Source organism: Mirounga angustirostris, unplaced genomic scaffold, assembly GCF_029215605.1.
Source record: "Mirounga angustirostris isolate CCGP_5_RB_7025 unplaced genomic scaffold, mMirAng1.0.hap1 SCAF_8, whole genome shotgun sequence".
In the NCBI taxonomy this organism is placed as follows: Eukaryota; Metazoa; Chordata; class Mammalia; order Carnivora; family Phocidae; genus Mirounga; species Mirounga angustirostris.
In genome coordinates, this window is record NW_026991716.1 from 122895355 (window position 1) to 122908289 (window position 12935).

The window sequence follows — 12935 nt, forward strand, 5'->3', positions numbered from 1 at the left end:
TCTTGATGTCAAATGAGATAATATATGTGAAAGCCCTTTACTGTGAAGTTATTACAGATATGATGAACATAATGACACTGTGCCTAGTGTAATTGATTTTTCATCCAACTAAGATCATTGCTATTTAGGAGCACTCTCTAACTTCTGCTTAGTGACTTTAGATGAGAATCATAGAATGCTTAAAGTGGGTTTTAAATGAATATTATGGTATTTTTCACTTTTTCATCCCAATGGGTGCTGAAAGGAAAAAGAGATTCTATTAAAGTGGGATGGGCTGTTTTTATCTCTGAAGTTATCGATGAACGGGTTTTGTGTTATCGTAATGATTAATAATAGCCAACACGTATATGGTGCTCCCAGGACGCTTGATGCACTTCTATGGTGTGGCTCCCAGGACTTTCCAATATTAACCTATCTAATCCTCTCAATAACCATGGGAGATGGGTCTTCTATTGCCACCAGTGTGAAATGAAGGTAGTGAAATTGAGGCACAGAGAGATTAACTTGTTCAAGATTGCAGAGTCCATGTGCTCAGTCAGGTTGAACATTCCTGTACTTTTCATTCAGCTCTTAGAGAAGCATTGGCAAAAAATATATACATCAGGATAAAGGAAGTCATGAACGTTACTTAGGTTTTGGATGTAAGGGATGGCATTTATTTTGGAAAAATGATGGTGCGTCATGCATGTTGAGATGACACAGAGATTGTACCTTATTTTCCTTTCTCTTTTACTTTTTTGCTCTTCAGTTCCTTTTACTGCATACATTATTTTTAATTTACTAGGATTACCTCTCTCTCTTGGGCCCAAGGTACGGTAACAGGAAGCTGAAGGGTCAGAGAGGCCCAGTGTTCTCAATCTTACGCTGTGAGTGAAATAATTGGAAGAAAGAGCCCCAAACCCCCATCCAAAGGGACATTCCAGAGCTCATGCACTGTCTTTTTTCTGACTTAGACTTTGTTTGGCTTAGTTTCATGTACTGTATTTAGTCCTTCTTTAATTGAGGCATGACTTAAGCTATTCATTTATTTGTTTACAAATCTAACAAATTTTATTGAAAGTCTTCCATGTACCAGGGATGCAGTGAGGTCCTGAGGAGTAAGATGGTGAATAGAACAGTATATACTCTTCTTGTTGGGCTCAAAGAATAGTGGGAAAAACAGACAATAAGCAAATAATATCACAAGTGGAAGTAACGCAACTGCTCTGATTGAAGCTACAGAGAAGAACGTGGTACTCCAGAGGTGCATGAGAGAAGGCATTTGGCTAACACTTGGTGATCATAATCTGTTTTCCTCTATCTTTGGCCCCATATAAGACATCAAAGACATAGGGAGGAAGAGCAGAGGGAGGGCAAGTTAGAAAGAATGGATGGGGAGCAGAGTTGTCAAGGATGTGGTACGTAACACAGGGTGGCCACAGGGGAAAGAAAAAGAAAAACCTAACCTGAGCAGTGTAACATATCTGGTAAGTCCTTGCATATTATCACTGTATCATAGAAGAAGAAGTAGTATTGGTAGTACCTTCCATGTTCAAGGAAAGTTATTGTGTATTTATTCTACTCAACCCAGTAAAAGAGGGAGGAACACAAATTTATTAGGGTGATTTCCATTAACATGGTTAAAGTATTTTATTGTTTTAAAGTGTATGTGTAAGTTTTATGGTGGTTTATTTATCCAGAATGTTGAATAAATGAAATCACTGCCTAAATTTATACAAATATTTAAAAGAAACATGAATATTAAATCAAAAGCACCACCAGACAGAAAGACAGTAGACCTAGGTTCCTTGTCCCAGCTGGTGACCAGGCCCCAGATGACTCATAATTGAGAAAGACTAGATTGCTTTACTTTTCTTCCTACCTCCTACTACCATCTGTCATTATATTATTTGTTTATCTTTGGGCCCAGAACTGACATGTAAGAATCATTCAGACATAGACTTTATCTTTCTTGCTGATTAATACATACTATTTAGAATAGTGCCTGGCATGTAACAGGCACCCAATAAATATTCACTGCATGCATGAATGAATGAGATAATCACATAAGTATAGACTTAACAACTGTAATGAACAAATGAAATAAGTGAAAGTATTTTCAAAACTGTAAATATTCCACGCATGCAAGGTGATGCTATTTATTTGAATTTTAGGAAAAAGTACAATCTGCCAGAAGATAACTTATTTGCTTATTTATTTATTTTGTGTTAGTAGATTTCTCTTTAAACATTTATTTCCTAAATATTTATCTTCCTTTATATCCATGGTTGTAATACTGACTTCTGTCTACCTTTATGGTTCTATAACTGCCTTACCCCAGTGCAATTATTCTCTAGAGTAGAGATTCTTAACCTGGGCCAGTGAACCTTTGGGAAACCCATTGTTGCCTCCCGGGGCCTCATGTACTCCCTAAAACAGTGTACCGAGTGTAGTGGTTTTTAAGTGTTTGACAGAGAGTTACAGTAACTTTCCTCAGATTCTTAGAGTATATGACCCCCCAAGTTTAAGAATCATTGCTCTAAAATTTTCTCTTTTTCTTTTACCTTTTGTTCCTCTGTTGCTTTTTCCTTTTCTCCTTTAGATGGTTTCATTCTCCTTTTATTTTGCATGATTGTATTTTGGTATTTTAAAATGCTTACTGTTTGATTGTTCCCCAGTGTGTGGTATTCTCGGTTTATTGTATGTCTCTGATCCCCGCCCTTCTCTCTGTCTCTCTCTTGTCTGGCCAACAGTGTGGGGATGCGCCAACTGCAGGGTTGTCCTATCCAGCCCTTCTGGGACATTTACTTCTCCGTGCTACCCTAACGACTACCCTAACAGCCAGGCTTGCATGTGGACCCTGCGAGCCCCCACCGGCTATATCATTCAGATAACGTTTAATGATTTCGACATTGAAGAAGCTCCCAATTGCATTTATGACTCATTATCCCTTGATAATGGAGAGAGCCAGACTAAATTTTGTGGCGCAACTGCCAAAGGCCTATCATTTAACTCAAGTGCGAGTGAGATGCATGTGTCCTTTTCAAGCGACTTTAGCATCCAGAAGAAAGGTTTCAATGCCAGCTACATCAGAGGTATGTAAACCAAAGGCAGTGCCAACCTTCTGCTTTCATTTAACATGTCCTACAGTAAACACCAGGACCAGAAGACAGAGTTATGCGCTTTTATGTGAATGTGAATGATTAGGATTAGAATTTAAGGGCAAGAATCTGTTAATATTCTCTGAACATTCTCATTAGCAATATATAGTTACCAGATCCAAAATCTGGCTACAGTAGAGCTGAATTTGTTTATATTGTTTATATGCAGAACATTTAAAGGCTGGTTGGAAAATATTGTAGATATTCCACAGCTAATAATTAAAAGCTGCAATTCTGACAGCTCTTCACTGAACATTTAAAACATTCCTATTCAGAAATCATTTTATTTTAGGCTTTTAAGATGTTGCACTTTTAAGGAACTATGCTGGGGGACAAATATAAAAAATTAGCATATAAATTAAAATAAAAAAGAGCTATTTATAACTAAAGCTAATAAACAACATAGCCTGAGGAAAGCCCCTTAAAAATGACTAATGAAAGGAAAAAAAAAATATTTCCATCAAACATATTTCCCAGATCCTGGCATAGTAAAACTTTTGAATAATCTCAGTCTCTCTAAAACCTCTCTTTCCTTAAGGAAAACTCAAGCTTCAAGACTAGCTTCTTAAGTAGATGTCATGTCTGAAAAAAGAAACAAAAGAGAAAGGCACCATTATGAAAATGACCCTCATTATTATATATTGTGTTTTTTGTGATTGACATTAGATGTATGTGTGGTTAATTGGAAAACTGCTTTAATTTTTCAAACAATGTTTTAAAATTTGTAAAATTGTAAAATATTATAGGAAATTTGAAAATAAAAAAGAAGCAAAGCACAATTGCCCATGTATCTATAACCCAGCCATAACCACTAATAAAATGTTGATGGACATATTTCCTTTCAGACCTTTTAATAATACATGTAGAATACTGGGTTCATATACATAAATATCCCTTTGGGTAAATAGACCTCTAAAGTGCTTTATATTTAAAAAGTAGACTAAAATCCATGATTCTATTAAATTCCATCATGGATTTTTAACTAGAATATTTATATTAAAATGCTGGTTTTACCATAGACCTGTTCTTGGTGTATATTAAAAAATATTCAAACTAGCATTCCTTTGAAGCTAGCATTAAACAGAATTTTTGAGGAGAGCTACTTCTGTCTCAATCAGTACATGTTTCATGATGTCTGTTATATTACCATGAGGTGAAATCCACTGTATAATTTCACATATGTCACAAAAAGACTAGGCTAATGCATTTTATTTGGAATATATTATGCAGATAATAATAGTAATCTGTATTAGTAATCAGTAACATTAGTAATCAATGCTAGCTATATATTGGTTATAGCAGGCACTGTTCTAGTGCTTGCCAGGTATTAACTTAATTCCTATTGACCACCTGTGCAGTAGGTGTTATTGTCCTTCATTTTATGGATGAGGAGACTGAGATCGAGAGTGGTGAAGTAACATGTCCACGGTCACACTGCATTTTGTGGAAGAGCTGGGATAGGAAGTTGCATTGTCTGCCCCTTTTACCTCTGCTCCTCGCTCTCCCTCGCGAAGGAGCTCAGATGCCCCACCGTAAAGGAAATATAGCTTAAAATCCCATTTTTATTTTTATTTTTTTATTAGACTTCCTCTCCTTAATAGGATTATCTTTACCTTTGTTCCTGAAATGGCCTGGTGATGGGGCAAATGAATAAGATACGGGGTATCTGAAAGGGAGTGTGTAGCATAGGAGTGTTTAGGAAGAGTAAAAGGCTATTGTTAATGAAAAATAGAACTATTAGCTGTTATGTTTAGAAAATTATTTGAAAAATAACATATTTCTGAAAATCTTAATGTATAAACAGAGCTTTCCTGAAAAAGTAGTTTCCTTAATTTGGGTTTTGGGTTTTTTGTTTTTTGTTTTTTGTTTTTGTTTTTTTTCTCTCAGGTCAGGGATTTAAAAAAGATACTTATCAACTTGGTTGACTATAACTCAAAAGGTTTGGTGTGAGATCCCATCATGATTAGAGTTAATATGGGTGGGGTTACATATTGTTAGTATTATTGGTACAAGGTGATGGGTTGGTGACAGAGAGTCATGAAAGAGTTGTGATGTCAAAAGTCAGTCAGTCCAGAGTGGTGGGGTGCGGGGTGGGCATTATCAGATGGTTTGCATCTCATTAGTTCATATTTGAAGTTAATATATTTTATCTGTTATTATGTTTTGTCCTAGTTGCTGTGTCCTTAAGGAACCAGAAGGTCATTTTACCCCAGACACTAGATAGTTACCAGGTATCTGTTGCCAAAAGTGTCTCTATTCCAGACCTCAGCGCTTTCACTCTCTGTTTTGAAGCAATTAAAATTGGCAAGGAAGACCACGAATGGATAGCTTTCTCCTACTCAAATACATCCTTCACACAGTTACTTAGCTTTGGAAAGGCCAAGAATGGCTACTTTATTTCTATTTCTGGCTCAAAATGCTTCCTAAACAGCGCGTTACCTGTGAAGGATAAAGAAGACATTTTTACAGAAAGCTTTGAGCAGCTCTGCATCATTTGGAATAATTCTCTGGGTTCTGTTGGTGTAAATTTCAAAAAAAACTATGAAGCCGTTCCGTGCGATTCTACCATCAGTAAAGTTATTCCTGGAAATGGGAAGTTGTTGTTAGGCTCCAGTCACAATGAGATTGCCTCCCTAAAAGGGGACATTTATAACTTTCGACTTTGGAATTTTACCATGAATTCCAAAGTCCTCTCCAACCTCAGCTGTCATGTGAAAGGGAATGTGGTCGACTGGCAAAATGACTTCTGGAATATCCCCACCCTAGCTCTGAAAGCAGAAAGCAACCTAAGCTGTGGTAAGTCTGGGCATATTACCCCCCCCCCTTTTATAAAGCATTATTCTATGAATGTTGGTCAACAAGAAATCATACACACGTACATGTTTCTATGTATATGCATAATATGTGTGTGCATGTGTGTAAATACATATATACATATATATGTAGTTGTCATTAATGAACTTTTTGATTTTTAAAATGTTATATGCTCAGCCATGCATAGTATACATTTGATTATAGGCCTTTATTCAATCAAAGCTTTTGGTTGTACCATTTTAAAGTTTTCCCTATGTCATAAAATGTTACACAGTTTATTATTGAGGTAACAGAAGTTGTAACTGTCATACTGCAAATAGAATGGTTAACACCGGGACTGAAACCAAAGAAATTAGTAAGTTATTATTTTTAATCACAAAGAAGATACAATAAAAAGTTGATTATTATGAAATTTCCATTATGTTATTTAAATAAACAACCACCACTGAAAAAGAATGGTATTTACTGAGCCAGGACAAAATATCAAAGCTGTCCATTTTATGGAAAAATCTTTGTTAATCCGAAATTATCAAATTTTTCTTTGAACTTTTTTCTCTGCCGGAAAATGAGCATTTGTTGTTTGTTTCAATGGTTGCTCTTTGAGAAACATTAAATGTGATATTACCGGAAGTAGCTAAATGCAAAATATTTAGGAAAATAATTCTATATAACAACATTATATAAAAATAGACTTCTATCAGACATTCTCTATGTACATATGGAAGTCCTTATTTTATTATAGGACTGACTGAAATACAAAAAGGAGAAGTTAATTATCACTTTTGAATGTCGTATGACTAAATCTAAAGTGTTGATAACATATACTTTTTAGTCACAGAGATAACTCTCATTAAAAGAGGAAAGGAGGGGTCTGATGTTAAAAAGTAATTCTCATGTGACTTTGGAGTGGATTTTATCAGAACTTCATTTCCAATACTTTGAACAAAGTAGGACCCCTTTGAAGACCTGAGACCACCTCCTCCATTTCCCTGACCTGTGTGTGCCCTTCTGCTCTGGGGAACTTTTGTCACTTACCTCTCAGTGTAAGTCACCCACCCTTCCGTGTGGTCCACGGTGCTCCTGCAAATGGTGGGAGGCTATGAAGTGATGCGGTTTGAGAGGTACTTCCTTGTGGGTTGTTGGACAGAGGGTAAACCACAAGCATGTTCCAGAAGAAGGCTGCAGAACTCTGTAAGAGCTAATGGTGTTCCCCAGCATCCTCTCAGTCTGGCTAGCTGCAGAGGGTGGTTAGGGACCCCTGAGAAGTCTTTCACTCAGTGAGGAAATTGAGAAGATCAAGTGTGTGTGTTTGGTGTGGGATGGTGAGCAGCGAGAGGGCAGTGATATTCTTCCTATGTCCATGGTGGTTATCTTTACTCCAGTGGCCTGTTTTCACCACATCCTTGGTCATCATTAAAAAGTCATAATATAGACCTTTAATGGTTGCCTTTCTACGGGGCAATATTTGAGGACTATGACAACGAAAAAAGAATTTTGAGTAGGTATATTAATAACTGCTAACACTTAAATTATATACTTAACTTGAATATTCAATACATATTTTCTAGGTACTGTTTTAAGCCCTTTACACATATTCACTCTTTTCTACAACATAGATCCCATGATGTGGGTTTTATTACTAACCCCATTTTGCAGATATGAAATCTAAGGCACAAAGAAATTAAGTAACGTATCCAGTGTCAATCAATAAGTGGCCGAGCCAGGAGGTGAACCCAGGAAATTCAGTTTTAGAGCTGTGTCTCTTACAAGTATAAATTAGACTGTGTTTTGGAATAAGCAGGACTAGAAGATGAGACATACTAGAGTGGTGAGCTAATTCTTGCCCAGGTGATAAGTATGAAGGCCCAGGAGTGATCTGTGGGAAAACAGTAGCTTTCCAGGGCATAAATATTACATTTGTTTTAAACAAAAGTAATAGGGTTTCTTTCCTGCTTTGCTTCTTGGATACATTAGTATGATAAAATGTGAGGGATATACATGGATTGATTCCTAAACTTCTCTAGGAAATCCTCTAGACCAGGAGTTGGCAAACTAGGAAGGCCTGTGGCATGCTACCTATTTTTGTAAATAAAGTTTTATTGCAACACAGCCGTGTCTAGGAGGCTCTGTATTTCTGTAGCTGCCTCTGTGCTAGAGGGGCAGAGCTGGTGATGGTGGGAGTCTGTAACATGGCCCACCAGCCTAACATTTTTACTGTTGGGCCCTTTCAGAGAGAATTTGTCAATCCCTGAAACTAGTCCAAAAAATCATGAGGCTCCTTTCATCTTTAGATGGCCTTCTGGCTCTAGGAGGCATTTCTGTTTCCCAACCTAGGCCAGTCCCTTCCCTTAATATAAGGGCAGGAAACTGAAAATTAAAAAAATAAAAAAAAAAGTAAGTGGCAAGGCAGTTGGACTAACATGCACATCTCCTGTCCCCCTTCCCCAGGATTTATATCTGGGTGTCCTCACATTTTCTTTAACACTGTCTTAAGACTCCTTTCCCAAGACTTAAGATTACTGGGACGCATTGAACATATGCTTGTGTAATGTGGTCATCTGTACGTTTTCAAAATGATTTCATTGAAAGAGTAGCACAAGTTACAGACTCAGTGTGCTTGAATTCCTTTAATTTTTATAGCAGTCTTCTTGACATTCCACGATGACACCAAACACCGCATTCTGTGGATTCAGATATCCTGGGCTGTGTTTCAGGAGTCATCCCTGGATAGGGAGTTTCCTGCTGCTCAGTCATCAGCCTTGGGAGTTGAAGAACACAAGTCACTTATTAACTGGCAGGAAATACCTGTAAGAGAGATGATATCTAAGCTTATTAGCTAAGCAGAACTTCAACAAATGAAAAATAGTTTGCTCTATTAACATTTTAACCTTCCGTTTTTTTCTGGAACATTTTGGCTTGCTGTTTATGGTAACAGTAATTTCCAAAAACTAATGATCAGTACAGTAACCAATGGGAAAATAGAATTTCATGCCTAACATTCCATTGGACTGACAGTGTCTGGTAAATATGACCTTTAATTCCAGATTCAACTTGTGGTGGAAGAATGAATAGATTTTCCAAAGGTCTTTTGCTGAGTAAATTATAGTATGAAAATAAGATGGTAAAACAGAACTGATTATATCTAACATTAAAACATTCTGTCATTTGTTCCCAATAGTAAATATCCTAGCCTTAATAAAATCAACATATTATTAATTAATGTTTCAACAATTTCAGAGTTAGACTCTTTTGTTTTCCTACACTATTCTAAGCCTAGTTGGGGAAAATACCTTAATTAAAAAATTTTCAGCAGTTTATTTTTTTTAACACAGTTAATCTTGTCCGTCTTTTTCAGAAAGAAATACTTTATTTAGCAGTAATCCTTTTTCATTTTATAACATCATTCTATTTCCTAGAATTTTTATTTTATAATTTTATTTTATTAAACATATTTTATTTACACAATTTTATTAAGCATATTCAGTTTTATGACCTCCACGGAGAGACAGTTTTCCTAGTGAGTGGACTCTTTAATTATAACTGCAGTATTAGCCTGTGTTATGATTCAAGTTTAGATACTGGCTAATGTCCACCAATTTACACAAAGAACAAACAGTGCCTTCTATACCAGTTTTATTTATTTTCCTGATGATGCTCTTTCCTGAGGAGTGGTACAGTATAACCCAATGAATGGTCTAAGTTCAAACAAACTACATTTATTTAACAAGCATTTATTAAACACTTCCATTTATTAGCCACTTGTGGATGTAGAGATAAGGTGCAATTCATAAGTACACAACTTTTTGGTTATTCTTTTCTAGAAAGTTTTGGATTCGTACTGACTTCTGTTTTCACTTCCAAATTTTTGTGCTTAATTACCAAGGCTTCATCAACTCTTGGATTCCTTCCCTTTCATTTTCAGTTGTTATAGTTCTGTCCTTCCCAGCCATAAAATTGTGACTCACTCTTGGCTCCTTCCTTTCATCCCTAAAAAAATTAGTGAGTGTATCATTTGTAGATAACTGAATTATTTTTTTAAATAATAAAATCAAGATAAAATTACTTTACAAAGGACTTTATTTTTGAAGATGTCCCAAACTCTTTATGAGCATAAATGGCTTCCAGAAATGTTATTTTAAATATATTTATGAAAAATTATAAAATTCAATTTAATAACTACAAAGAGGGAATTGAAAGCAATTATTTTTTTCTCATTATTGCAACTCGCTGTGAGGATTTAGCTATTACTTGGATTATCATTATGTAGAATGTAAGACAAATTCTTGGCTACACATCAGTCTTTTTTACCACCCTGTGTAAGTAGTGGCTTCTTTCAGTGGCAAGATTTTGGAAGGACAACCGATAGAGAAAAAAGATTAACAGCTTTGCAGCTTTTCATCACCTGTTCATTTTTGGTGATTACATTTTTCAAGGAAATTTGGCTCTAAATTTTGCAGTTAATATTAAGTAAATACCTTTAAAAACCTTTGTTGTATCCACAAACATCAGTGAACACACATAGGTCACATTCTGAATATAATTCCTTGATAATAATTATATCATGATCCAGGAAAGAAAATAGTCTCTTCTTCTTTAAAAATCTGGTTCATAAATATGTCCACATAGGAAAATTGTGAAAATGACTTTTTTTTATGCAGGTATGCTGAAAATGGAACTGGGTGGAAATGAAAAGTTTGTGTACACTCTTTATATTTTATGTATTTGTTTATGTAATTTGGTGTATTTGTAATACAAGCTTTCATTTATCAATATAATTTCCTGCTAATTAAATTTGTCGCTTTTGGGGCACCTGGGTGGCTCTGTCAGTTAACTGTCTGACTCTTGGTTTCAGCTCAGGTCCTGAATTCACGGTCATGGGATCGAGCCCCCGTTTTGGGCTCCACACTCCGTGGAGAGTCTGCTTGTTCCTCTCCCTCTGCTCCTCCCCTGACTCTCTCTCAAAAATAAATAAATGAATAAGTAGGTAAATTAATAAACAAGCAAACAAATACAATCTTAAAAAATTTTTTTAAAAATCATGTGTCATACTTACACCATGTAGTCTTCAGATTTAATTTCTATTGCTATATCAAATCATCATAAAACAGTGTTTATTGAGTATTTATAAAGCAGCATCAATTTGCTAAACTGTAAGTACCCAAAAAAGGAGCAACTTATACTTTAAATATTGAGAAGTGTTACAATTTCCTGTGACAAGGATGTCACATATTGGATTTATACTTGTTACCATACAATGAAACTGAGGAAATGTTAAAAAAAAATTTGTTAAATATCTTGCTCTAAATCATAACTCTTCTGATTCTTTCCTCATTTCTACCTCTAAGCCCCTTAATATACTGCACTGGAAGTGTAGTGAGTCTAGAAACTTCTTTCCCACAGCATCTCCTTATCTCTCTTTGTCTAACAGAGATATTCTATCAGTGGCAGAAGAGGTCTGAGGAACCGTTGACAGCAAACATTGTGTGTGATTTGAGAAGCACAGGAACTCCATCCAAGGGTCTCTCACCCTCTCATGTTGCAGTGGCTGATGTTTCCTCATTTTGAGTTTTGAAGCCTTTTTAGTTTTCAGAAGTTCCTCACTAAAATATAGGTACCTTACAGAGAAGTAAGGTTCTGCAAAATAAAAAAAAAAAAAAATGGGGCTTAAATTTAGTGTTATGAGAAAGAATAGTGGACAGAAAACATTGACAGTAAAATTCTACCTCGGTCCTGACAAGGCAAGGCTCAACTTCTGCCTACTCAGATGCCCTTTTTCCATAGTGCACTTGTCTAAGTTTTCAGTCTTTCAAACTCACCCTCCCTATCTCTGCTTTCTTTCATAGCCAGGCTTCCTCTTTTTGCATTCATTTCTCAAATGGTGGTCATGAATTCATCATTCCCACGCTACTGAAACTAATTCCTGTACAGTTACCACCAAAATTCCAATGCAAAGTTAACGGTCTTCTTGGTTTTGACCATTCTTGACCTTTCTAGTATACTTGACATGGCCACGCCTTCTGTGAAACTTTCTTCACTTGAATTCTATAAAACCACCTTCTATAAGAACTATTTTTACTTCTCAGATTTAGAGCTCTTTAAAAAAAATAGTATGATACTTAAATATAGGAATATCTCTGGTTCCATCAAATCTCCATTCTAGCTTGAGTGATCCCAGACACATCTACAGATTCTGTGGCGTTGTTTCTTGGCTAGACCTCTTACAAAACCCTGTATACCTGCCCATGTATCCAGATGTCACACAGGCCCCTCAGTTCCCATTACTGGACTCATTCAACCCACCCCATCTAAGTTTGCTGTTCTTTTAGTATTTCCTCTTTCCTGTTACGACATCATTATGTACCAGTTTCTCAAGCTGGAAACCAGAAAAATATCCCCTAGTCTTCCCTTTCTTTCTTTCTTCCTTCTCCAATTAGTTACTAAATATTATATATCCTATCTTTGGACATCTTGTATCCATCTCTCTCTTGCCCTCCTCATTGTACTCATGATATCAAGCCTGAATTAATACTATTACATATTCTTATCGTATATTCCCTTTCAGTTGGCCATGGAGCCTCAAAAATGGTTTCAAATTTAAATCTTAATTTTCTCACTAAACCTTTCTTATTTTCCGTTTCCTTTAAGAAAGATTTCAAAATGTTATCAGTCTTCATGATGCATCAAGAAATTTATTCGGTAAAGATTGAGTACCCACCTACTATGCATGTGGGATATGGCACTGGAAGACAGAGTCCCACCATTCATGGTGCCAACATTCTATAAGGCCTTCCACTAGTATCCATTACCTACATATCTGATCATTCCTGTACTCTACCCCAGTAATGCCAGGTCACCCAGGTCACAATGCACTGTCATCTTGGTATGTATTTCAGTAATTCTGTTTGCTAGGAGTATCCATCTCTAGTCTCTTGTCTTGATATTACTCACAGATATCCTTCTTTGTAATGGATTCCCTGTGCC

The 12935-nt window shown here is 36.0% G+C and overlaps 1 protein-coding gene across 5 annotated transcripts in view; it reads left to right on the forward strand.

The window, feature by feature from the left end:
* ADGRG6 (adhesion G protein-coupled receptor G6) overlaps positions 1-12935 on the forward strand; it is a 135337-nt gene that overhangs the window by 61103 nt on the left and 61299 nt on the right. For all 5 annotated transcript variants that reach the window (XM_045865643.3, XM_045865644.3, XM_045865645.3 and 2 more), the window contains exons 3-4: positions 2733-3074; positions 5313-5936. In XM_045865643.3, coding sequence (XP_045721599.1) covers positions 2733-3074; positions 5313-5936 — 966 coding nt within the window. The remainder of the gene's footprint in view (positions 1-2732; positions 3075-5312; positions 5937-12935) is intronic.